The sequence below is a fragment of the Papaver somniferum genome, chromosome 4 (assembly GCF_003573695.1).
Source record: "Papaver somniferum cultivar HN1 chromosome 4, ASM357369v1, whole genome shotgun sequence".
Classification (NCBI taxonomy): domain Eukaryota; kingdom Viridiplantae; phylum Streptophyta; class Magnoliopsida; order Ranunculales; family Papaveraceae; genus Papaver; species Papaver somniferum.
The window spans coordinates 2,851,037-2,878,008 of NC_039361.1; the positions used below are offsets into that span (position 1 = coordinate 2,851,037).

Sequence of the window (26,972 nt, forward strand, 5' to 3'; positions counted from 1 at the left end):
AGTTTTCGATGATTTACACTGCTTTGAAATTTCGGCGTTGGTTGCTTGTTACTTACTCACTATCAGCCTATGCGCGCTACTCTTTGTAGAAAATATGAAATCAAAGACTTAAATGAAATAACACATAACTAAACTCAAACAATTCTCTTAATTGATGTAATCCAAACTCAATGTTTAACCGCCTATTTATATGTTTACAAACTTGATTCTCAAGTTATAAACACTTTCCTAACTTAATCAAAACAAATACGCTTCTAGAAAATTCTCACGTAAACAACTTCTAAAACAAGTAAAAACTGCAGCTCAAGTTTACTTCATAAACACCATACCATGTGTCAACAATATTTGTTGATCCATTCACATCATGTCAATAATACCAGTTGATCCAACCATACTCTGTCAACTCTCATAGCTGATCTATACGGCTTTGTTGATCCCTTCTATCTTCTTCGTAGTATCGTGGTTCATTGTTCAACACTCTTTAAAATATTACTCATTCTGTTTCTAAATAATAGGCTTGTTTGTGTGTAAGTTTGCACACAAACCTGCCAATTTTTTAAAAACAGAAGGATTAATACTTAATAATAAAATTGCTTTTGTAAGTGCACTTTTTGGGATTGTTTCCTCTTGTTTACAATCAATTCAAGTCTGGTAAAAGATTGGGTTCATCAAATATAATGCTGATACAAACCTTGCTCGTTTACAAACATTTTAAGGTTTAATAGGAGCCATAAATTATTCTATGTCATAGATCTTTGCGACTCAATATAGCAAGAGTACAAGTCAATAATATTACCAGTTTCACCGGTAATAACCCGATATTCTATTGTCTTTGCTCTGGTTTCATCTTTCTAATCTTTTAGCATCCATGAAAAACTGGATTTATTTTCTCAATCACTAGGTAGAACTAGAGATAGAAAGAAGCTTCTAATTTTAAAACCCCATGAGACGGCCAAAACCCCATTCATCCTATTACGGTAGAATTTAAATAAAAAATTATGATCCAATAAAAGCATATCCCAGTGAAACCATTGTTCCCACTAGGAGCTGATCATGATTTCCTGACATCAATAATGAGGCGAAGTGATACTAAAATTAAAATGCAGTTCCGATTACATACGTCCACGGGGTCAAAGCTACACAAATTCTTCAATGATTTTTTAATATGATCTCTCCTTCAGTCTAACTATATTCTCTCTGCACTTGCCTTCTCTCTTAGCTGGCTCTAGTATTTATGGACGATATGTTCATACAACAAGGTTACAGTGTTTGACAAACGTATCTAATTGGTGAGTCTAATATCAGTTGGTAAGATATGGTCTTCTTGATGTAGCTTTTACAATATTGTCTTAGCTACTCGCCTGGTGTCTCGAGCTAAGAGCTTCTCCAATGGAATGTGTGTGAGAAAAAAAGTCTTCTTCCACATACGATACATATCCAAATTTCCTAAAATCTTTCTCCAACCCAAACCTCTTCAACTAATATGAAGATGACATGGCATGTTTTTCTATAGATATCCTCTAACTCAACCTCTTGTTTCAGAGGTTCACCAAGAAGATTTGTATATATCCTAATCATCATTTTTTAGTATTTATAATAGATTTAATTAATTAAAATGATTTTTGATCATAAATCAAATACATGATTTTTCTCCTTCATTAAACGAACTTCTCTTCCCCTTTCTCGTATTGGATGCAAATCAACAGGAACTATAGTCTCTATCTTATCAACAACTCTTCTCTTCTACATTAATTGAATCATCATAATTATTAAGAAATTAAGTTTCATCAGTTACGGCTTTAAATGTTCTCCCGTTTGATGATGCAGGGAATCATCACCAAGGTTGAACTGTATTCTATTGGTGTTAGGGTGAATTCTATAATATATAATTCCTATAAGGGGGAGCTATTGATTGCATCTGTAATTATTTTATTTTGATGTGCTTGAGGTATGAAGGCAAATATGAGTATAGGTGAAAGTGGAAATATGGACCGGTAAAATAATGGATATTTTCTTTATAGAAAAAAAAAAAGAGACTACAGCTAAGCAAAGAAAGAGCCAAGATGCAAATGGGTTGGAGAAGGATTGTTTTTATTCATTATTTTTAGGAAAAATGGATGTGATATAGGTTAAAGGATGTCTTCCCATGATGCCACATGTGAAGATGACCACATGACCATTGGAGAAGCTCTGACGGTTATTCCATCGTTCCCGAACCAATCTTTAGAGCATCCACAGTGGGCGAGTATAACCAAATTTATGGGATGAGATCGTAACACAGTGGGACGGAGTAAAGATCAAATTTGGACCAAAGATCATATTTCAGACCAAATATGGTCGCGACCAAATCCCAAATTCTAATATAGTCGGGCGTAAATTTAAAGTACGCTTGTTGCTGGGCGTAAATTTAAAGTACGCTTGTTAACGGGCGGAGATTTAAATTACGCCCGATGAAATTTTAATTAAATAAAAAAAAAAAAGAATGAGGCGGACTTTTAAAGTCCGCCTGTTAAAATTTACAAAGAGAGGGGCGGACTTTTAAAGTCCGCCTGATGGAATTTTAGTGAGGCGGACTTTTAAAGTCCGCCTGTTAAAATTTATAAAGGATGGGGCGGACTTTTAAAGTCCGCCTGATGGAATTTTAATGGGGCGGACTTTTAAAGTCCGCCTGACGAAATTTTAATCATGTACCGTTGCGTCACACCACGGACTAAACCCAAATTTTGGTCTTTTTTTTGATCTTTGATCTTTGGTTTTGATCGCACCACTGCAGTTGCTCTTAAGCGTCTCATAAGTCTTCAGGAATCGGGCCCCACTATGCTGTGTCTTTCTGATCTTCTCGCGCGTGTTGTGCTAGTGTCGTCCGTTTCAAACTTGACCGTTGATTTAGTTGAGCTCTTCCACCCATCGTTTCTCGGATATGATGTGGTAGATATCCAGAATACTACGCTTGTTCTTTCTCGAATAATTCGGTCCTTCACTTTCATCTCTTTTTGGTACTTTACTTAACTGGATGCAGCCACGTGTCCATGTGATATTTTACCAATATATTTTTCCCATGTCTTCCAATTCGTGCAAAGCACACGATGAGAAGAAAACTCCTCGTGTCTTTGCAACCGCTTCCATATCGTATCCCTAACCGCCACGTCTCCACTTTATAACGTACTATACTTCGACATTTAAATAGCCTGACTGAAAAGCCGAGCCTATAACTCTTCGACATTTTCTGTAAATTATTCCAGTTTATTTTTAAGTCTCTCCCATACTTGTCTTCCGTCCTTTGTTTATTCTTCTTTGTTTTTTCATCTTCGTTCTTTTGTTATCTTTATTCATCACTCCTGTAATCGTCACTGCCATCTTTCAGAATATGTCATCTTAATCATTGTTTGATCATCAGCATCTGATCATCATCAATGGCAGGCATAATAAGATGAATAAGAGGTGTGCATGCCAGTTGTTTGTTCAAGAAGAATTTCCTCCGCTAGATCCTTTATTTCCGCCTCTTCCCACTTCAATTTTTCCCTTATACTCCCTCTGTTCCATTTTACTTGATGTTTTAGGGTTTATTTTTTAATCCAAAATAGACGAGAGTTTTAGTATTTTTCCCAAATTCTATCTGATTTTTCCTTGCTTTGGAATCAATACATAAATAATTACTCCAATTTTTAAATATTTCTCATAGACGATATACACTCTAATCTATAAAAATTTGGTACATCCCAAGTAAATTACAATGGGATTGGTAACTTTCTCTAAAATCTAGAAACTAGAAAGTAGGTCATTTAATTTTTTTTTAAAAGGTATTAATATGGGTAGAATTGAAATTTTTTAACTGTCTCTAATGTTTCTTAATCTGCGTGAAAAATTCTACAACATCAAGAAAAATAGAACAAAGGGAGCATATGACTAACCTTTCTTTTGATCATAAACTATCTTATGCTGATAAGAGAGGAACAAATGTATATCCCAAGTCTTCCGACCATAATGACGCCGAATTTATTCGGGATATTAAAGAGACTCTAAGGCTTCGAGGTTGAGTTTCTATCTGGTCAATCGGGCATTTTAAACAAAGATGCCTTCACCAAATTTTCTCATCCAGATACTGCAACTATTATCACTAATGGTCAGTTTGATCTCGGACTTAGACCTCGATCTATCATCTCGATCGTCCCTTCTTCTACTATGTGACATCGCAAATTCAACCTTCCCGAGCGCTAGGTCAATGGAATGGGAACTTCATTCGGATAACTGTGGAGTGGGAGAGGCAAGGACGAGGCCAATATTACGATACTAAGCATTCTACGTACCATCCCGACCAAGCTTCTAAGTATATCGTCCAAAGTTTTTTAGAAAAATGTTCCAAATCGGATTTCATAACACTAAATGGGGATCACTAGTGGAAAATAGGATTTTATTGACCCACACCCCCGACCCTCAATAGCGATCGATTGACCGTGGACCGTTCTAAGACGGTCCCTGGTTTAATAAAAATGCGGACCACATCTTCAGGTGTTAAACTTGGTCGTTGAATTAAAAAATTTATTAATATTTTATTCCTTGTTGAACGACCCACACCATGACTAGTGAACCTAGTATTTTCTGTGGTTCAATTTTTAGATGGCTTGATATATAAAAATATATTTAATACAAAAAATTTGTTGGATGTCGTGCCAATCACTCCCTCACAATCTCTCTCCTTCTTCAATTCGTTTTCTTTCTAACTCTAATGGAAAAAAGAGAAAATATCTCTTCTCCATCCTCTTCGTCTCACTCCCTCACCATCTCTCTCCCATTCTTCTTTTCTTTCTAACTCCAACAGAAGAAACGAGAAAAGATTTATTCTCAATCTTCTCCATCTCTTCCGAAGAGATGAGATCTCTTCTCTATTTTCTCCTTCTTCTTCTATCATGTAAAAGTTGTTTTTCTCGCAAATACAAGAGTAGTGTAACGTTCAAGGTATACTTTGATTGTAAAAACGTTCATTTATAATAGATCCATGGTTTTCAATATGATTTTGTACTGTATTTTGGGATATTATTGTAATTGGGTTTTGGTTATTTTGCTAATTTCAGGGATTCAACAACAGCAGAAGAAAAAGTATCAACCGATTTACCAGCAATAAGGTAATTAAATAGTAAAAAATGACTATTTCCATTTCCTTACTTCTGATTTTGATTTAAAGCATTTGATTTTATTTTCATTTTTGGAGTTTTCAATGAAACCCTAGGTTTTTAATTTGAGGTTTTTTAATTTGATTTTGTACTCAATTTATGTTTCACAAACAACAGCTGACCTAGGATGATTTATTGTGGGTTTGTTTCGATTTGGGTTTCTTTTGATTTTGTTGGGTGAGATTTTAGGGATTTATTTAATGATTTTTCTTGGTGATGGTTTAGGTATTTGTAGTGTTAATGCAAAGACTATTTGATCAGTTCAAGCTGGAAAAGATTCAGGTGTTCTTCTTGCTACTACTAAGACTAACAAAAAGAATAACCCTCCAACTTTGGTGCACAAAACTGTCATGAAAAAGGAATTCAGTAGAATGGCTAAGGTTGTTGCTAACCAGGTAATTTATGAAAACCCTTCTCTTATTTATCATATTTTGTAATAGATTTTGTGATGCATACATCAATAACTTGATTTTATAGCCACTTTGACAGCACTGGTCGTGTGTTCCGCAAGGGCGTGCAGTGCGATGTTGGGGTACATCCTATTATAGGACCTCAGTTTTTGTCATAAGTTTAACAATACAATTCCTTTTTGGTTCCTTCCATTTAGTTAAGGATCTCTTTAAGTTAGTTATTCCTTCGTTTAATTCGTTTACATGGGGAATCTCTTTGTGGGAGATAATCCTAATCTCTGCGCTACTTGCTTCTCGGAATTAGGGAGTGACGTTGAATACACAAGAATAGACAAACCCATCTTTTACCAATGTCCTCTCCGGTAAGGATCTAGAATATTGTGTTGTCAATATAGAACTGTTTAGCATTTAATTTGAACTTGTAGTGACAGTTTTCCTGTGCTTATATTTTTTGCAGCGTCATTTTTCTCTTCATGGGGATTGTCTGGATGTATGAGTGAGTTGTAAGTTAGAACATAAATCTGATTATGACTGCATCTAAAAAAGATTAGATTTAGGTAACTGTCAATTTGTTTCTGACTGCATAATGTTTCTTACAATCTGTTTGTTCTGTTGAAGTGGGGAACTTAGTGAAGTCTAATTATGATACTATGTTAGCTCAATTTACAAAAACATTAGTCATGTATGTGTTCTGTTGACATATATGTTTAGGGTTAGAATATGAGTTCATATTTTGATGGCTAAGCTTGAATTTGAATAAGTAGTGGGTTTTCATATTCTACTTGTCGTGTTGGTAGTAGAATCTTCCCCAAACTACTAAAATATCATTTCCTAATGGCAAGGATGAGCTGATGAACTTTGAGGTCATCATTCGACCTGATGAAGTATACTACATGTGTGTGATTTTTTTGTTGAACCTAATGATCTGCATGAAGCAAACTATCACTACACCATTTTTTCCGAATCGTAATGATTTTTGAGCGTTACGATTAGGGGTTGTAACAGTGCCAGAACGTTACGAAAAAGGGTGCTACAATATTTTCGTAACGCTCAACCGGCCGTTACGAATATTTTTGTAACGGCCCTTGTAACAGCTTAGAGCCGTTACTACGTGGCACTGTCGTAACATGCGCGAGCCGTTATGAATATATTTAGTAACAGGACGTAGTAACAAGCTGAAGTTGTTACGAATTTTTTTGCAACTGTAAAAAAATTACTGCCGGTCAACCTTGAACTGGTCAAAATCAGTCAACAATGACCAATTTTGACCAGGTCAAGGTTGACCGGCAGCTCATTCTCGGCCGGAATACGCCGGAATTCCAAATAACCACCTGCATACACCTTTCATTATCATTCACAATCAACAATGTTTTCTTCAATCAAATGCATCTCCATTCAATCAATTCTTATCACATTCAAATTGATTCATACAAAAAAGAACTTAAATTCTTCCAAGTATCAAATACTAGGGGAATGTATACAAATTCTTCTAAGTATCAGTTCATAGAAATTCCTATGCTCACAAATTTATCTAACTTAGAATGTACATAGAAACTTACTGCTACCTAATGTCTGCCTTATTCTCCAACCTTTTTGCTCCAAACTTGTCGCAGCAGAGCATCATCCAATTAAACTGCAAAGACAAAAAACATATACTTAGATGGAAGTATGCGCAGAAAAATCAGCCCTAAGTTATGAGGTTACTGCTGCAAGTAAGAGAAGTGGAGGATCATACTACATTAAGTTCTTGTTCATTTCGTAGGAACCTACTTAAGTTCCTAAGTTCATTCCATTTCGTAGAAACCTACTACATTAGGGAATACATGGAAACCTACTTCAGTTCCTAAGTTCATTTCATTCTCACTTGAAAATCACTATAAGTAGATACTGCAAAAAGTTACTCAAAACTTGCAGCTTCAATCAATTGAACCGGTAAGCTATGATAGTTATATCATCTATGGTTTTTCAGAATTATTATACATACTGAGGCCGTTACGCCAGCTAAGGACTTAACTAAGAAAATTTGGAGTAAGCCTTCAAGCACAACAACAGCTAGACCAACTTGAAACTGCAAATTTTAAGACATCAAGTCAGAAATCTTTGCATAAAGTTATAGATGAAAAGTATATGCTAAGTTTAAACTTCATAAGCATATATACCAACCTATGTTAAAAGCAGACAAAACTTCAAAAAAATATAAACTGGGGAGAAGAACAATGAGAAATACTTACTGTGGTTTTGTAATAAAAAACAAGCCCACGATTTAGTCATCAAGAGCTTCAACTAAAACTGCAACCACTGATCCACGCCATCATTGCAATTGGTCCTGAAACAAACCAAATTCCATAAGCTCTCTCGCACGCGCAACAAACCAAAGTCCTATAAGAAAAATGGAATCTAGAAAATATACAAGTTAAGTACTTACCCGGTATTCTAGCAGGTACACGAGTTGATGCCAATCCAGATGTAGTCGACTTCCCAGCAGCATAATACCTTGCAAGTATAAATTGAAGGTCAAAATCCACAAATTTAAACTTTATAATACAAATATAACCAACTGAAGTACTTACCAGGGATTGATATTTCCCCGGCTGGCTACTGCTGCTTCAGCTGACCTTGTGTGAAGTCCCCTGTACATTCACATATAACAGAACAAAAAACACCCACACATATACAAATAAATGATGAACTGAAAGTGTACGTATCCATTCATAAGCCGGTTTGTGTTCACATAATTCAGCAAAAAGTTACATCGAACAAAAAAAGTTGCTTCAAGTAAAGTTATTCTTATGCACAACTGCATAAGAGTACACGTATCAGTCAAATACATACAAAAGTGTGAACTGCGAGAAAAGGGGAAAATAAGCCTAAATACTTGTTATGCGCAATGAGGTTTGCGACCAGAACAATGTGTGTAGCCATATTGTTGTCTTTTCCGCTTATGGTCAATTCTTATTTGCCACTACAAGAAAAGTTGGATTAAGCGACCAGTCATTTTTGGTTGGAAAAGCCCATATTGAGTCGCTCTAACCCTTAAAGCGACTTAATTTGGCTCTCGCTCTCGAGTTGCAAAAGGTGGGATTTCTACAAGTCTAGAGCAGCTAGGAAATCACTTTAGTAATCAAGCAATTATCACATAGCGTCTTTTTTCTTAATTGCTTCATGGCTAGACCGACCTTCCTAGAGCAAGCAAAATAGTGATCGCTTTAAAGCTAGACCAACCAAAATACAGCAAGTAAAACGCTGATCACTTCATAGATAAACCGACCATAATAGAGTAAGTAAAACGCCGATCGCTTCATAGATTGACCAACCATAATAGAGCAAGTGAAATACCTGAAGTTGGTTGCTTACATTTTTGAGCTACCAAATTTTTTGCCCTGAAGTTAGTTCCTTACATTTTTGAGCTACCGAAGTTGGTTGCTTACGTTTTTGAGCTACCAAACTTTTTTCCCTGAAGTTGGTTGCTTACATTTTTGAGCTACCAAACTTTTTACCCGTTACATCTGTTGTTCTAGTGCCGGAAGTATCTGGCCGATTTCGATAATCCCAAATTGAAATTAAAATTAAAATTACAATTAAAATTGAAATTAAAATTAAAATTACAATTAAAATTGATACTAAAACAAATTATGAACCAAATTAAAAACTGAATCAAGTTTTATTGTATCACATAGATCAATTTACATCATTTCTTTAAAAAAAACAATCTTTACAGGAACAAAAAGATCAAAAATACAAACTAATCATTACATTTTCCTTAATTTTGAAACAAAAGATGAACACTCCTTCCGACTTTGTAGCACCAAGCTCATAATAAGAGATTCATACTGCCATCATTCTTGTGTTTAAGTTCCTCTCTGATCATTCATCATTCAAGTGTAAAGAAACCAGCAAATCCTGAATCTCCACAACTTGTAGTCTGCTCTTTGCCCAAATGGATAGGTGCAGTTAGAGGATACTTGGTAATTAACACCTGTGGAATTGCCAAGAGATTCAAACAAGTTAGTTTTCACGAGAAACACAAAGAGATGAGATTGATACTATGAACTTAACAAACTGCAGAAAAAAAAATGAACCAGAATAACAAAAAGCGAAATGCACAGTTAGTTCTTACATATAGGATCATTTGCTTAAGTGTTGCAAGCCAGAAGTTGCACTCGTCTCACTCGCTTGTGGTCATTTGAACTTACGTTACAAACAAAGTCATAACCTGTAATGAGCATCCAAGGTTCCAAGGAATTAATTGGAAACTTGTAGTTGCCTCCTGTTGTGCAACGTAATTTCTTTTTGTCCCATAAAACCAAATCATTTAACCATCTTCAAACCTCTTCTTTTACACAAATACGAAAATCTTTGTGTATTTTGGTAAATTGTGCCCTCATTATGTGCACTATGATAAGAATTTGCATAGAACATACAAAGACTACATATGAATACGATTTTATAGAGCGGTTCTCTGCATGAAAGTGGACTGCACACGAGTTCCTTCTATGGTCACAAAATAATACTGAAGATAATTTTATCTAGACTATTTACCTGGATCTGTAAGTCAGTAACAAAATCACCATTGTCCAGCATGGCAAAGCTGAATAAGCTTATCAGATGCATTCTTGGATATGTCCAAAATGTTAAGAAGACATATAGTTCATGATTAAGTTTGCTTTCTCCTTTACAAAAACATAGACCAAAAGAATATGTGGAGTTTTGAGTAAGGGAAAGAGTTGTAACCTACCAGTAACTTTGATGTATCAACTGACTGAACGGTAGGTGGAGGAGTTGCAGGCGCTGTAGTTGCAACTGTTTGCGATGGTTGAGCAGGACTTGGAGCTTTCATTGTGCACCCATTGCAGGTCGTTGAGAAAATCCTGCTGCAGTGTTATTCTCTCCTGGCATAAAAGGCCTTTGCGCAGGTATAGGTGCAGGTCCATGAGACACTGTATGGCCTAGAGTGGAACCCATTTGAGCAACAGTTGCAGGAGGAATGTCTGTCTGGAAACAGACAAAAAAGGATTACAGTTGAGATAATGAGAAAAACAACAGGACCATTGTCGATAGGGCTTAGGAGGGATAGTTTTGTCTAAAAGAAACAAAAGCAATGACTTCCTGATCTACAAAAACTAGGAACAAAGAACCAAAATCTATACCAGTCTGAACCATGTGCCGAAAGACACCAACAACACCACCCAACGCTTCCCCAGCAGGTGCTACCATCTTTGTTCGGATCTGTAAATTAACAAAAGTAGTACATCTGAGAAACTAATCCATCTTAGAAATTTTGTATAAAACATAGTTAAGTATAGTAGTTAAGATATAATAAACGTCAACATGTATACAGTGCATTATAAGACAACAAGAAAATATCCATTTTTAAACTTTTGGGTGAACTTCAGTAATGTTTTAATTATTTAATCCACAATATCCGTAATAAATGTCCAAAGATAAAAAGTTTTAAAACACTCGCCCTAAATGCATAAATCAAATCATAGGACTTGTGGAATTTTTTCATTATTTGGTTCAGGAGATATTAATAATTAAAATCAAAACTAGAAGTTAATAGTTGAATACGGGCATGTTCCGTATCCATAGGCAAGCAAATAATGGTTACAGTGATGCCACCATATCCATAGGCAAGCAAAGAATGGTTGCAGTAATGCCAGATGCATCACCGGCACTAAACCTTTCAAAGTTGGTAGCTTCCTCATTCCCAGTCCATTCATTTTTGAAAATACACAATCTAGTTAAGATAATTCAAGCATTGTTTTGAAATTGAAAAACTTGAACAAAGATTAAAGTATATCTTATACCTTCTGCATCTTTATCTGCTTCTTTATCAGCCTCAATTGAATCATACCACCTCAAATCCCTAGATTCATTAGTTGCGTTTACTGCCGATTCCAAGACTTCAATCACCCAAAACAAAAACACAAAAAACATTTCAGAGACCAGATAAAACTAATTAGACATACTTAAGCAATCAAAGAAAGAAACCTCAGATTTTGATGAAAAAATGTGAGCGAAAAATTAATAAAAGAAGTAAGAAATTGGGGGTTTGTTACCGTATCAAGGAGATTGAGACAGTGCCGATGATAACCAATTATACTAAACCAACAGCTACACCCCATTCTCTGAATCCACCATCAACCTTCTCAAATCAACAACAAACACCATATTTCTTCTCTGATTTCTTCAATAGCGACCAAATCCAAATCAGTGACATAAAATCTCGTGTAATAAGAATTCAAGCTAACCTCATATCTTGATTCTTCCATAACTCTCATTGTCTGACAAATATATGGTGTCAATATCGAACCCAATCAAACCTAGGGTAACGGATTTCAGAAAAAAATGCAAAATTTTCAGAATCTGAAAAGAACCAAAATCCCTAAATGCATCGAATAAGAAAAGCCCTAAACAAATTTTGAAAAATAAATTGAAATAACAACGAATCATACTTTCTTGATGATACTGAAGTTTGAAGAGAGTTAAAAAGAGTGATTTCGTGTTACTGGTTTGGTTGAAAAAGAGAGAAAGACATGTAGGTGGGTGAGTTGTTAGTGTGAGAAACGGGATCTAGTTTAGCAAAAGATGCAGGAGAAGAGTAAATGGAGATGGGATAGAGAAAGGAGGCAGAGAGATAGATTTAGGGTGTTCACTAGAACCCATGAATCTACCGATAGCAGCGACTGCATCTCAATCTTCATTTCCAATCCATTCATCATCAATTAATCGATGTGAGATTTGGTTTCGTTTGTTCAGATGTAGAATTTGAGTTTTTTTCTGAGGGAGGGGAAGATGAGAGACGAGAGAAAAGTGAGTGAATGAAGATAAGTGAGAGAAAAAAAATCGTTTTATCTAAAAGAATTTGAACGGCTAAGATGTGGTAGGAAGGGCTCATACGGATTATGAAAATATTTGGACGGTATAGATTTATGTTAAGAGTGTCATACGGATCAAGGAAAGTGTGTTTTATTTGTGCTTTCTCTGTGTTAATACGAACTCATGTTTTCGGTTTAATTATAAATCTTTGACATGAAAAAAAATCCAAAAAAAATATTAATAAATTTAGGACATTGTTATCGACATTCTGATATAAAAAAATCCAAAAGATGTATAAGAATGAATCGGGAAAATGAAAAATTAATTCGATAATTAGTGTGTTTCTTTGTGCTTTCCCTTTGTGTTTTTGTGCTTTCTCTTAGTGCTTCCGGTATGAATTTTGATTAGTCACATAGGTCATGAAGTAATTTTGACAAGTCATACAGGTCATGATGTAGAATTAGTTCACACTGGTAAACTCAGTTATAAGATTCCTAGAGATGGACCACGAAATTCAGAATGGTTCTGTCTTTAAACTTAGCTAGATACATCATCAAAATTGATGAATATAAAGCTCGGTGTTGATTCGAACTTCAAATGTGGTATGACAACATATAAACTATGAGACAAAAATATTCGGGAGGGTTTTGACTTCAAACTTAGCATGATACATCATCGAAATCGATAAATATGAAGCTCAGTGTTGATTCAAACTTCAAATGTGGTATAACGACATATAGGTTATGAACTTAGAAGCTTCGGGAGGGTTCTGACTTCAAAATTAGATGGATACATCATCAAAATCGATAAATATGAAGCTCGATGTTGATTCGAACTTCAAATGTGGTATGACAACATACAAACTATGATCCAAGAAGCTCCAGGAGGGTTCTAACTTCAAACTTAGCATGATACATCATCGAAATCAATAAATATGAAGCTCGGTGTTGATTCGAACTTCAAATGTGGTATAACTACATAAAATTATGAACTTCGAAGCTTCGGGAGGGTTATGACTTCAAACTTAACTGGATACATCATCAAAGTCGATAAATATGAAGCTCGGTGTTGATTCGAACTTCAAATGTGGTATGACAACATACAAACTATGATCCAAGAAGCTCCGGGAGGGTTCTAACTTCAAACTTAGCATGATACATCATCGAAATCGATAAATATGAAGCTCGGTGTTGATTCGAACTTCAAATGTGGCCATGAGTGAACTACTATAAGTCGGAAACTTCGTAAGAACGATGAATCCATCCATTTACATGTAAGATTCCTTTGGAATATACCCTAAAACCTTAAAAAATCTATTTTCTGGCATATTAAAAATACATTTACATGTAAGCGCCGACGGTGTGTTTCGGAGGAGAGGAGAGGTGTTTTTCGAAGGAGAGAAAGAAAGAAAGAGAGAACCAGATATGAATTAGAGTTCGAGTGGTTGAGGGATACAACCAATAATGAAAATTAAAATGATCGACGGACCACATTTTGTTTGATCCACTCATACGGACCAAGAAAAAGATCTTGACAGTTGATATTATATTTGGGATGCTCATACGGATTGAGAAGCAAGTGTGTTTCTGTTTGTGCTAATACGAACTCATGTATCCGGTTTTGTTATCAACATTCGACACGAAAAAAAATCCAAAAAAAATATTAATAAATTTAGGACATTGTTATCGATATTATGATTAAAAAAATCCAAAAGAATGAATCTGGAAAATGCAGTCTGTCTCTACTTCTATTTCTTCGGTCTCGATTTAAAAATAGATTCCTGATTATAAATTAGAGCAGACTTGTTATCCGAAACCTACTGTTTGGTTTATACAAGTGCATCTCAATCGATCGACCTTAGTCAATTTCGCCACATAGTTATCTAACAAATAAACCGAATTTTCGTGGCTTCACTTAATTTCACTTGTTATTTGTCAATCTTACTCAATGTCAATCGGCCTCACTCAGATTTTCCCAAAATCATTAGGTTCTTTATTATCTATCATTTTAATTGAATGTTCATCGACCTTAATTAATTAAAGACATTATTTATCAATTTTGTCCAATATTACTGGATCTCACTCAATTTTTCTTAGATTCCATGAGTTTATATGGTTATCGATCAAATAAACTAAATTTCCTTCCTTTTGACTTAATTTAACATGTTATTCATCAATCTCACCCAATATCGTTGGACCTCACTCAGTTTCTCTTACATAAATTGGTTTATCCAGTTATCCATTATTTTAACTGTATGTCCTTCAGTAGTTCACCGAGGATGGGAACTACCGACAGTAAATCGGGAAAATTGACCAAGTTCCACCGATTTTTTGAAAAAAAGGAATTAATGATATAATTTTAAAATTTTCAAGGTTTTGATAAAACACCTAAATCAATTTCATGTTAAATCATAGGAAACAGATTTTTCTGATTCTTCCTTTTCTCTGTCCCAAATATTTTTTTAATCACGAAATTAGGATATAAATAGTATTTAAGATCATACAAAATTGTGCTAATTACAAAACGAACAAGGAATACGATTTTTCAAATTTATCTGGCCAATAGAAAGCCAAGAGTTAGGTAATGATTGGAAACAAATTCGATAATTACCTTCGGTTTTCAGTTAGATAGAATTTCGAGTAATGTATTAGAAATGGACGGGAATGAACAAGTGAATTATTATCGTAGAAAATATGTAGAACATATAAATTTTGGAATGAATACTACGAATGTGTATAAATAAATTGAATGAAAATGATTAGCAAAATGAGAAAGAATGGGAAACCCACCTCGTAAAATTACTATAGAACTTCTATTGGAAACCCACCTCGTAAAATTTCTACAAATCAAAATTAAACATCTCAACATCAAACATCAAACATTAGATTGGTGATCGCTTCCCTTTCCCATTATTAGAATCATCCACTTTCCTTTTCTGAATTGGTGGTCGCTATACCTTGGTCGCTCAGACAGGTTTTTAGCAGCCAAACATATTTTGAATTGCTGATACATGGTAACTTGAAGTAAATAGCTACTAACCTACTATTCCACTCGCTATGTAGTACTGGGAAAAATGATGGAGCAACCCACAAATTTAATTAGTAGCTACGATTTAATGGGAGCATGTTAATAGCATCCAAAGTTTTTGGTAATTGCAAACATGGTTGTTTAACTATTAAAGCGACCAAAATTTTGAGATCTTGCTAAGATTTTGGTCGCTTAAACCAAGTTTTCTTGTAGTGTGCGTTGCCTTTTCTGCTCTTTCATTCTCACATAATTTTATCCAATCATCTTCTCTTACAGTTGGTGGAACATGTAGAATCCTTTTTTCATGAGTAGGGTACAAATCATAATGATCGGTAGGTAACTCAGTTTTGAATCTCCTCCATGGACCAACCATGGACTTCTGAACAATTTCCTTCAATGTTTCAGGTATATTGAATTCGTCCTGTAAAGTCAGATCTCATTAATGGCTTACTGAGGATACACCCACTATAAAAGAAGTTAAAGGAGTGAACAAAAACTGAGGATACAACCCTCACTAAGGTAAGTTTTGTACCTTAAGCGTATTCCAAACATCATCCTTATTCTTCTGAGGCACAATCTTCCGGTTTTTGTATGAAACAGGCACATGTGTACGAACCAATGAGCTCTTCCAGTGACCACTGTTGTGCAGTTCCTGGAAATTGGTTGTCCGTAATCATTGACGAAGACTGCTGCCATAACCTGGAGAACAAACAAACATCATGACAGAAAATATTGCACAAGAGAAAACATATCACAGAACAAGCAATCAAATAAAACAAATAACAAGCGATCATATAAAAAAAACAAGAGCAAAACAAATCACAGAAAAAGGGCAGTCATTCTATTTATAAGGTACAAAGCCTCGACATCTCCTATTCATCTTCCATCCAATACAAGGAATCATGGCATGGTGCAGGATATCTAAAATACAACCACTACAATAGAAAGTGTTGCCGGTTAGAGCAAAAGAAACATTTCAGTTCAAAAACAACGATAACCATCATCCAATTTCATAGCTCGCCAAAATGGAAGTGAGTTCTCTGATCTAATTACCCCAAAAAGGCTCTAGTGGTTTCTAATTAAGAGTTCGCCATTTAAAAACCATTTCTACACTTCATGACTAGCTACTCGATAGCTCACTGTATTGGTTTACACAAATTAAGATATAGTTAAACGGAAGTATTGTTATTAAATATAGACGATAAAATGGCAGACGTAATGGTCCGGTATGATGCAATCACAAACATAGACATGGCCATATAGGTTTAAGACCATCTCACCAAACATAGCAGTACAAGAGGTCTCATAAGGACAAAATAAAGAGTTAATCCCCATGTGACTGTTCGACTTCCATTTACTTAATTTCATCAAATGGATTGGGCGTCTTTGTTTTGTAAACATCTTTAACATTCCTAAAACTTGAAGTTTAGTTGGGCAAGTAACTAACCTCCAGCTAGCAAGTGTGATTATGTGGAGGTTTCTAAGGACAGATGTGCACTTATAATTTCAACAAAATCTCAAAATCCAATACAAGCATTACAGTTGGCAAGATATCTTGCACTCATGCATTCACTAATAATCGCATTCCTAGAATTCGCAGGCATTCACAGAGATTCAAAGTGGACCAAAACACCTTCAATAAGTGACTGTTTAAGCGATCATTTATATTATCAGGCTTGAGATTTACATCTACCAAACATGTTAACAAGGAAAAGATCCAAAGTATGGTATTTCTAGTATGACGTGATTTAGCAGTAAGCATAGCATCCGAAATGAATACATTTCTTTTAGGAAAAATATCGAGCAAGTGACATGCTTCAAAATACAGAACCATATGTAGCACAAAGGATCAGATGTTCTGAACCATGAAAATTTATCACCAATTTGTAGGAACAATCCATTGTGGAGACTTTTAACGATGTTAATAACATCAGCAATGTAATTAAACGGACATATAACAACTAAACCAAGAATTTCAGCCAATATTTGCAAGAATGATAGAAAGAAGCATATGTTTAAAACAAAAGGGGAAAAAGCAAGAATGCTGAACTAACCCTCCAAGCTTCCAGTCCAACAACACCCAGGTTCTGATTAGTGATTACCACCAATTACTCTCCAAGTGTGTGTGTGAAGAAAATAGTTGCATTTTTTAACTATTAAGGCGGACACAAAAAAGTTAATCACATTCCAAGTGACTAAATGCCATTTCTAACTCTATTGGGTTTAGTCAAAACCCGAGAAAACTTAGTCTGTCACAAAAACAAAGTACCTAGTCCTAGTGAATAAGCTACAAATAACTCAAAAATCACCACTAGAACTATATAAAACACCACATATCTAGTTATTAACATTTCAGTACTTTTCATTGGAAAAATTCGGTCATACTGAGAACCATTCAACTACTGTATCACCAATGTAACTTCAAAAGATCAAAGAAACTAAACATGCTGGTTCATAGAAACAACCAAAATAACTTCACATTCTAGTTTACATAAAACACCCAGATTTGAACATGCTAAAGAACAAATAAATTCATACCCTGAAACTGAAATTAAACAAATCAATTCGTAATAATTGAATCTCAAAACTGAACACTTGTAGAAATTCTGGTATCAACACGCAGGTTATCCAAAAGATCATGTTGTGTACATGCATTAACTGGGTTCTTGTACTTGATCATCAACACTCATGGTATTTACTTGTACAACTCTATTGGCTTACGTTTGTATCTGATTTTTTTTTTTTAATTCTTAAGCCATGCCTCTGAATGAACTCATACCTGAGCTTGTACATTAGATTCCTCATTGATCTTATTACCTTTGCTTGTTTTGTTTTTCCTTCATTTTTCACATTTCAGTGGAACTTACGTTAAATTAGTTAACACTAAAAGTTCTATCATTTATCTTTGTGCAGTCTGCAAAGAGATGCGTACTACTGGTGTGGACAACATGACTCTTTATCCTCTTGTTGTCTTGTAACCACCAGTTACTGGGCATTCCATTATGACATTATCAGGGCAGCTCACATTTTTGCTGATCATGATGTCTCTATCTATGGCCTGGTATGTTGGTTAGTTTGCACCAACTGTAAGAAAGTCTTATCAATGTACTTTGTTCAGAGGTTTCAGTTGGTTTTTAGCCCAAGTGTAAGCTGAATTCAAATGTGAATAGAGCATTTTTAACTTATATTGGTCTAAACAGAGGATTTATAAGCATTTTCTTGAGTATGGTGACCTCCCCACATTAATCAGCTGATGGCTTTTGCTGTGCAGGTACACCATTATGTAGTAGGAATAAGTTCTTCATCATCATCAGAGTTTATAATTTGGTGTTTAATCAATAGTTTTTTAGTTCATCGTTTTGTAATCAAATCCTAGAACTACAGATTACACTGGTCAGAACTACAGATTTTAATCCTTTGTGTAATTTGAATAATTATTTGTGTGCAACTTTAATTTGATTCTCATTTTATTTGATTTGAATTTGGTTTTCATTTGATTCTCATTTGAATTCTAATTTGAGTTTCATTTGATTCTTATTTGAATTCTAATTTGAGTTTCAATTGATTCTTATTTGAATTCTAATTTGAGTTTCATTTGATTCTCATTTGAGTTTCATTTGTGTTTGATTTCAGATTTAGTCAGATTCAATCAGATTCAGTCAGGTCAGACAGCCAATCTGAATCTATTTTTTTTATATTAAGATTTATATTTATGACCGATTGAAATCAGTCATAAAGTATTAACCGTTAAAATCAGTCGTTGATATAAGATTTTCAACGACCCCCAGAGACACGTCATAGTTGAAAAAGATGCTCAAACAACGACCCTTTCTTTGACCGACAAAACAAGTCATAGATACGACTTAAATGATTTGCTTTCTCGGTCTCGAAACTGCTGATTTCCACTAGTGGATGCCAAATTACTAATCAAAATAAGGCTTTCTAGTTTGTCGTACATGAATTTTGGTACTCTCCCGCATAAACTGGAGCCCATTAGGAGCAATACAGTTTCAGATCAAAATTTATCTAATAGATTTGAAAATAAAAAATATACCGTAATAATCAATAATGGGCCTAAAATGTTAGGCTCTTGGAAACTAAGTTTTGGACTCGATTGGATAATCAATTTTCTCCTACCAACACTTTGTTATGACATGTGCCATAGTGTATAATAACTAGTTAGTAATTCGGAGTACATAAAAAGTTTGGGATGATAAACATATGAGCATTATTAATATGGCCCTCCGCCGATAAACCTAAAGTTTTAATTAATAATGGGCCGAAAATATTGCACTCTTGGAAACTAAGTTTTCGACCCAATTGGATGATACTCAATTTTCGGCGGCCAACACTTTGCTATCACGATTCACATGCACCACTGCGTATAACATGCCATAGGCCTTGCCTATCTATTGGAATGCAGAGAATTTCATGGTCATTAATATACTTCCTCTAAAGAAGTTTTTTTCTTCTTGGTAGAATGTATTGCACTTGCTAAGCTGATTGTATTTTTTAAGTTTAGACTCGAAACCTTTGGAAATATAAAATCTGACTTTGATTGATTGGTTATATTTTTGTATCGTTATAATTATAAGCCCGGAGATCTAGCATATTCCCGTGCAAAATCTTCTCGTAATCCAAAAGCCCTGATACATGGACCACCAGTTTCATTTTTTTTTAGTTACAAAATAAGAACAAGCAACGAATTTGTCATAAAATAATTTCTTGGCCAGTATTTTGGCCTGGACTTTGGGTTGGCGAGGAATGTTCCAACCAGTGTCCCAGACAATCCCGCAAGAACGTGTTCTTCGTCAATTTCGAACTCATATCAGTAATATCAACACCTAATAATTTTACCAAAAGTCATCCTAATACATTATTTTTTCAGTAATACGGCTACGTGGTACAATCTTGGACGTTAAAAATTCATCACATCAGAAATATTACCGGTAGATGAGAACAAATGAGATGTGCATTGAATTGAGAATAAACAAATTAAATACGGAGACACAGATTGAATGTGGGGTCCAGTTTTTAGTTGTTATTTCCAGATAAAAGCTGTTACCTCCTTCCTTCATCATTCAGAACTAATCAGAACAAATTTAAGAAGAAATACCAGAGCACAGCAGAACAGAGCATCGGATTTAATTACTTCTCTCTCCCATCATCGTCTCCAATCTTTATAATAGCATACCAGCAGTATTTAAGCCATCCCTTATCTCCTCATTCTTCTTCTTCTTCTTCATTACTTACTCTTTCCATCTCTACGTGTCTCTGATTCAAGAAACAAAGGCGAAGAACAGAGCTCTAACAAAAATTCAATCAAAATTCCCGCGCCTTTTCTCATTGTTTACCGCCAAAAATCATTGGTTTCTCATATCCCCTTGTATAGTCTACTATCAATACACTAGCTGTTCAGTTGATAACATTTGTAACAGAAAAAACTTAATCCGATTTAAGATTCATACCCATTCTTTGTTGAATTATCCCGTATAATCCTAACATTAATCAAATTCAATTCTAGGATTTCTTCTGGGGAAATTTTCTGCCTTTTGGTAAAATTATTGATAGTAGAGTTTTTTCAAGATACAGAGGAATGTTGTGTCATTAATGAAAGTTGGTCCGATTTAAAGATAGATACAGGCATTCAATTCCATAGTAAACATACCCATGTTTCCAATTCGATCATTCATTGCATTTCAATCTCTGTTTTCCCAATCTGAACAAGAAGGAGAAGTTCAGTTTTCGAATCGAGTTTCAGCAGTAAATTACAAGAAGAAGAAGATGAATACAACAAGTTATGGGTTTGTTTTAATTAGTTGGGTATTGTTGTTAGCATTCACACCATTGGGAATTTATTCAGAAACCAAAAAGAATCTTGTGAAGATGACTCTGGTTCAACACGCTGTAACTCAAGGAGCTTGTAAGTCGCTCACATTCTACCTTCTTCGATCGAAATTATTTTTAGCTAATATGTTTCTTTTTTCTTAGTAAATATTAATTTATTTTTGGTGATTTATTTGTAGTTTGTTTGGATGGGAGTCTACCTGGATATCATCTAGACAGAGGATATGGTTCTGGAGTAAGTAATTGGCTTTTACAATTTGAGGTACAAACAAACACTCCCTTCCTTCTTCTTCTTTCTTTTTATTTTTTCTACCTGCTTAAAAAAATATAAAATAAGTATATTTATTTACACCTCACAGAAAGACAACGGTAACGGTAGTATTATTTTACTATTTCTGCCCTACCAGAAAGAGTGTCTCTTTCGTAATTAGCTGTGTCAATGCGTGAATTTGGTAGGAAGTAGCCAAATTGTACACTGTCGGACTACTGCGCTTGACTTTACAGGTTTCATTTGAGTGAGACAAGCTTAATACTGTATTAGTAGTTGTTTTAGCTAATAAGGTAGGTTAAGCAATTATTGAGGTTAGATCAAGACACCACAGATTTACCGACCAATTTACTTATATCTCCAAGTTCCTAATCCAATTAAGTAAAGTCAGAATTCAGTTTGGGAACATAATTGTTGAATCAACTGAAAAGAACAAAAGTGAAACAAATTATATTTACTTTCGATTTCTGTAAATGATTTCTAGATTTTTACTTGCGATAAAAATCGAAGATTTCCAATACAATTTTTTGTTTGTTTGACCAATCGAATATCATTAAATTTGAATTTACTTTAGCTGTAATAGCTTCCACGATGCATGACATTCAACCAAAAGTGAAATTATCTTTTTTTTTTTGGCCTCTAGTGTTCTTTGAGGTTATTTGGATTCTAGAACTAAACGTCATTTGTAAAACCATGGTTTATAAAGGGATGTGCGAAACTCTACAAGGAAATTTGGATCCATATAAAACAACACAATCTTAACAATTAAATTCCTGAATTGCTATCTCCTTTATAAATCATGTGAACACGCCCATATCCAGAGGAATGTATTACGAGTTTTCCCTTTGTTTGATTGTTAATTACATCCTCCTATTCAAGATTCCACAAATGGTCGCTACAATAGAGTCATATTGGCAATCTTTCTACTTTGAAAAGAACGGTAGCTCTTGTTGCTTTACCATCTAGTAAGCTTCTTTGGTGAATTATCACACTTGGAGCACCGAAATGGCTCCCACCTAAAAGAACTAATATCAATCTGTGTATGAAAATGTATATTCAAGTGGAGATAGTCATAGTCACTGAAGAAAAATTAGAAAAGGACTTGGAGAAAAAAGTGAAGAAGAATTTAGTCTCGTGCCCACCACCACCACCATTTTCATCATCATCCAAAAGCAAAAGCAACAACTTCAAGTAATTCGTCTATTCGAACCGTGACCGTGTACCTAAACGGTGGACACTCGCAGTTAATCAAAATATAATTACCAAACTAATAATTACCTATTATTGTTTCTTCAAATTGAAGTTTGTTGGATTATTGGTACATTATGCTCGCTCTCTTTTTCTTTGTAAGTTGTTGATTTGTTGTTGTCTATAGGGAGGTGGTTGGTGTAATGACATTGAGTCATGTTTGGAAAGAGCAAAATCTCGACATGGATCGACCAGGTACATGAGCAAATGGGAGTACTTCAATGGGATTCTAAGCAACAATGCCTCTTTAAATCCTGGTATAAGCACGATACTGTCATCAGAAATCCGATTTCTGCTTACTTAGTTCGAAATTCTTCAGCATTAAATTGTTTATCGATATTTATTTTTTATTTAAGAATGCATATGTTGATGTGAGTTAAGTAAGATGAATCTAGGTGGGTCATTCACTTGAATGCCCATGGTCCAAAATAGAAAAATGAAAAAGCATACTAAAATGCAAAACTAGGTCACATTGGGTTGCACTAGAGACATAACTTAGTTGGGCTGTAAATTAATAATAAATAGAACCAGGACAGAAAAACCATAAGACTTGTGTCATTGTTTTCCTTTACTCTTTTTTGGCAACAACAATGATGCTGCATAAATTGCCATAACTTATACTATAAGCTTGCAGCTGGCAACATTTATGCATAGAATACATGTGGTAGGAGCAGAGTGTATACTACAATGCCATTAACTCAGTTGGTAAACAAAACAAAAGAACCCAGTTTTGGACCTTTGGTAGGTAGGGTTGAAGAATTCATGTTTCTCAAGTCTTTTTCATTTTTTTCCATCATGGTTTCCATTACATTGTCATTTTTACTTCTGTGATTACAGTAAAAACTGTCGACTAAATTAGCTGACATATGTTTTAGATTTTCATAATTGGAATCGGGTTAAGCTTAGATACTGCGACGGAGCGTCATTTTCCGGGGACTCCCTGTATCAAAATGAAGTAAGTTATGTCTAATATGGGTTCAAATTTTGTTGAGCACTCTGGCCTGCCTATTAGCCATTTTTTTTTCTTTTCATATATGCCCATCAAGGGAATTGATAGGAATACAAAATTAAGAAGTTACCTTTTGTTAACAAAAAGACCAATCTTTGTCATATTTTGGGTGTCTTTCGGTATGGTATTGAAGAACCAAAAAAGGTCAAGTCAGAAATCTTTGACCATCTATTTTTTTTTTTTTGGGGTGTGACCACTGAGCATGTCTGACTTTATCTGACTCCTGTCTTCTTGACAACCACAAAGAAACAGCCCCATGTGCAACTCTCTTTGTGGGAGGGGAAAAAAAATCAAAAGACCTATGATTTTGTACAAGTGATTAGATTTACTGATGGTGGGTTTTACTTACTGGCATGGAAACAGACAGTAAAGCTATACTTTAGGGGCCAGAGGATTTGGAAGGCCATCATTCTTGATCTTCTTCCCAAGGGTTTGAATCTTGCAGACAAGGTAAGTGGTTGCAAAGCTTTTCTTCTTCTTTTTATTTTTTCACCTTTTAACTAGTTTCATTATATTTTTACATAAGTGGGTAATTTTGAATTATTGTTGCATAGTTTGATACCAAACTCTATAATGGCATGTACATCTTGCACGCAATTTGTACATTTGTCGGTAGCTTGGGATCAGAAACATACTATTTCGGGCCTTGAGTACATATTCACATCTGTGGTCTCACATAGTATATCTTAACTGAAGTTCAAGGATCAATTTGTTTGAATATTTACAAATTTTGGCTTTTTAGGCTCTGCTCTCAGGTTGTTCTGCTGGTGGTCTCGCGACTTTCTTGCACTGTGATAACTTCACTAGTTTTTTACCCAAGAATACCACTGCAAAATGTATGAGTGACGCTGGATTTTTCCTTGATATGTAAGTGATCCTCCATTCCTTACCATACACACACACACACGAACACAACTGTATGCTAACCAGTTTTAGTCTAATAGTTCTATCTATGGTCTAGCGTTTTTTTTATGTTGTTCATTGGTTTTGCCCCTTTTCAGAAGAGACATTAGTTTGCAACACACCGCAAGGGAATTTTTCGAACAACTTATTCTTCTACAGGTTAGTTTACAGCAAAACTTTTACTTCGCTATCTGTTTCCCAACAAGGCTAGACTTTCATTGTACTATGAGTATTCAATTATTTGTATACCAAAAAACTGAGAAGTAAATTTACAGGGCACAGAACAGTTTCTGAATGAAAACTGTACTAGTTCACGTTACTATCCGTATCAGGTACAAGTCCACTAAACTGACTATAGTTTGTCGTATGAACAAAAGTTTCACGTTCTTTATGGTGCATGGGTCTCATATGTCCTTTCTCTCTTACAGTGCTTCTTTCCGCAATATGCTTTGCCTTATGTCAAAGCACCATATTTCATCCTAAACTCGGCATATGATGTATTCCAAGTAAGAATGTGTTTGCCGTTTAGCTTTCTTTGAAATGCTAAACTTCAAACGAACCCCGCTTTGTATTCCTTCGGAAAAAATTGATCAAACTCTTTTTTTAGTTTCATCATAATCTCGTTCCACCTTCTACTGATTTGCGTGGACATTGGAGTCGATGTAAAAATAATCCTGCAGCGTGTAATCTGCATCAGCTAACTATATTACAAGGTTGTTCTTTATCTCAAACTAGCTACCAGCTAACTGTATTCGCCTTTTAGATGTTCCTTTGACTGTTCTGATTAAGGCTCTCAATATCAAACTTACAGGTTTTAGATTTGAAATGCTTAAAGCTTTGTTATACTTTTACGAGTACTCCAAAACGGGAGGGATGTTCTTAAATTCATGTTTCGCTCATTGCCAAAGTGAGTCCCAAGACACATGGTTTGCTCCAGATTCCCCGAGAGTTCACAATAGGGTATGTAAACTTCAGCTGTGCTCATTTAAGTACATTTTGCAAAATGCACCCGTATTTAGCTGCACATTTTGCTTATTCCTCATATGAACCTGAAAGTCTTTTAAGAGTTTAATGAAATTTGCTTAGCGTTATAGACACAATTGAGTTCGGATATATAGAACTAACAATGAGATACTAATTTTTTAACAGACGATAGCAGAGTCAGTTGGCGATTGGTACTTCGAGAGAAGGGTAACCAAGTTGGTTGACTGTGCATATCCATGTGATAATAGCTGCCACAACACCATAGGTACAAACACCATCCAACTATTCTTGCTAATTGTTGTTGCATGCTAAGCATTTTTCATGCGGGATTTTGATAATTGCTCTTATTTATGCCAGGTTAAAGGGTGTTCATACATTGACAAAGACTTCTGATGAAGTTGATTCTTCATTTTTTCGGGTGTGAATTCATCAGTCTCGATATTAATGTTTTCATACATTGATTTTACAGTATAGATGGATAGAAGAAATTTGTTTTAGGGCGAAGTTTAGTTGAAAAAATTAAGAATTCTTCTCATATGTGGAGAAGAAGAAATTAGGAGTATACGGGAATCGGTTGAGGTAGATTACTTGACAAGAATAGTCATCATCATTCATGCGTCAATGTTATACAGAATGCTTTATGTCTTACAAATGTAGAGTTGTAAAATAAAGTTACATTGCATTCTTTGATGTCATTAGTGTATAAATTTTTCAGTGATCTGCGCTGCTTTAAAAATTTTGCGCTTATTGCTTGTTAATGACTCACTATCATCAGCCTATTCGCCTCCTACTCCCCGCGGCGCGCGGCTGCTGCTGCAAGTATGTTATTGCCAAAAACAATTAATAATCCAAAGACCCAACCATTTCTACTACAAACATTTTCTTCATTTTAAGGGATGAGCTGGTTTCGGTTTAGAGTGTTAAATGTCCGACATATCGTTTGATTCTTTATATTAGACAGAGACAAGAACAAGGAATGAGTTTGGTGATTTTCTGGCTTCTGTTTCTAATTAGAAAACCGCCGAACTTCCGGCATATGTATTTGCTAAGCCCATCACAAATAAAAGCCCAATAATGGCTTATACACAATATCCAAGAGATTAAGGAAAATGGATCATTTGTCTAAATATTTCTAAAATACGAGTAAAAATTAATATGAGTGAAATGTACACCAAAAAAAATATTAAGAATTAAATTGAATTTATCCTGACTTAAATTTTAAAAAAGAGCGAGGATAAAATTGAATGCATCTTGATGTAAATCTTACTATAATAAAAAAGGATTTT

The 26,972-nt window shown here is 34.9% G+C and overlaps 1 protein-coding gene and 2 long non-coding RNA genes across 3 annotated transcripts; 2 read left to right on the forward strand and 1 right to left on the reverse strand.

Moving 5' to 3' along the window:
* Positions 1-4,829: 4,829 nt before the first annotated feature.
* Positions 4,830-5,727, forward strand: LOC113273418. Its single transcript, XR_003322387.1, has 4 exons — positions 4,830-4,956; positions 5,073-5,123; positions 5,397-5,566; positions 5,649-5,727. It is a non-coding gene; the product is annotated as an uncharacterized LOC113273418 (long non-coding RNA).
* A 9,954-nt stretch (positions 5,728-15,681) lies between these two features.
* On the reverse strand, positions 15,682-17,609 carry LOC113273419. The gene is made up of 3 exons (XR_003322388.1): positions 17,482-17,609; positions 15,960-16,126; positions 15,682-15,848 (listed from the first exon to the last, which is right to left on the reverse strand). It is a non-coding gene; the product is annotated as an uncharacterized LOC113273419 (long non-coding RNA).
* A 2,914-nt stretch (positions 17,610-20,523) lies between these two features.
* On the forward strand, positions 20,524-26,399 carry LOC113274582 (pectin acetylesterase 9-like). Its single transcript, XM_026523967.1, has 13 exons — positions 20,524-21,350; positions 21,454-21,536; positions 22,918-23,047; positions 23,666-23,745; positions 24,163-24,249; positions 24,542-24,666; positions 24,801-24,861; positions 24,978-25,034; positions 25,131-25,208; positions 25,310-25,415; positions 25,514-25,662; positions 25,852-25,951; positions 26,044-26,399. The coding sequence occupies exons 1-13, from the start codon at positions 21,098-21,100 to the stop codon at positions 26,046-26,048; spliced, it is 1,314 nt and encodes a 437-aa protein (XP_026379752.1). The 5' UTR covers positions 20,524-21,097; the 3' UTR covers positions 26,049-26,399.
* The last annotated feature ends 573 nt before the right edge of the window (positions 26,400-26,972 follow it).

Excerpts from the sequence above, each read along its gene's own strand:
- LOC113274582 (XM_026523967.1), top strand. The coding sequence starts at position 21,098 with ATGTTTCCAATTCGATCATTCATTGCATTTCAATCTCTGTTTTCCCAA. Across the intron at positions 25,035-25,130 it reads CACGTTACTATCCGTATCAG|TGCTTCTTTCCGCAATATGC; the intron begins GTACAAGTCCAC and ends TCTCTCTTACAG. Across the intron at positions 25,209-25,309 it reads CGGCATATGATGTATTCCAA|TTTCATCATAATCTCGTTCC; the intron begins GTAAGAATGTGT and ends CTCTTTTTTTAG.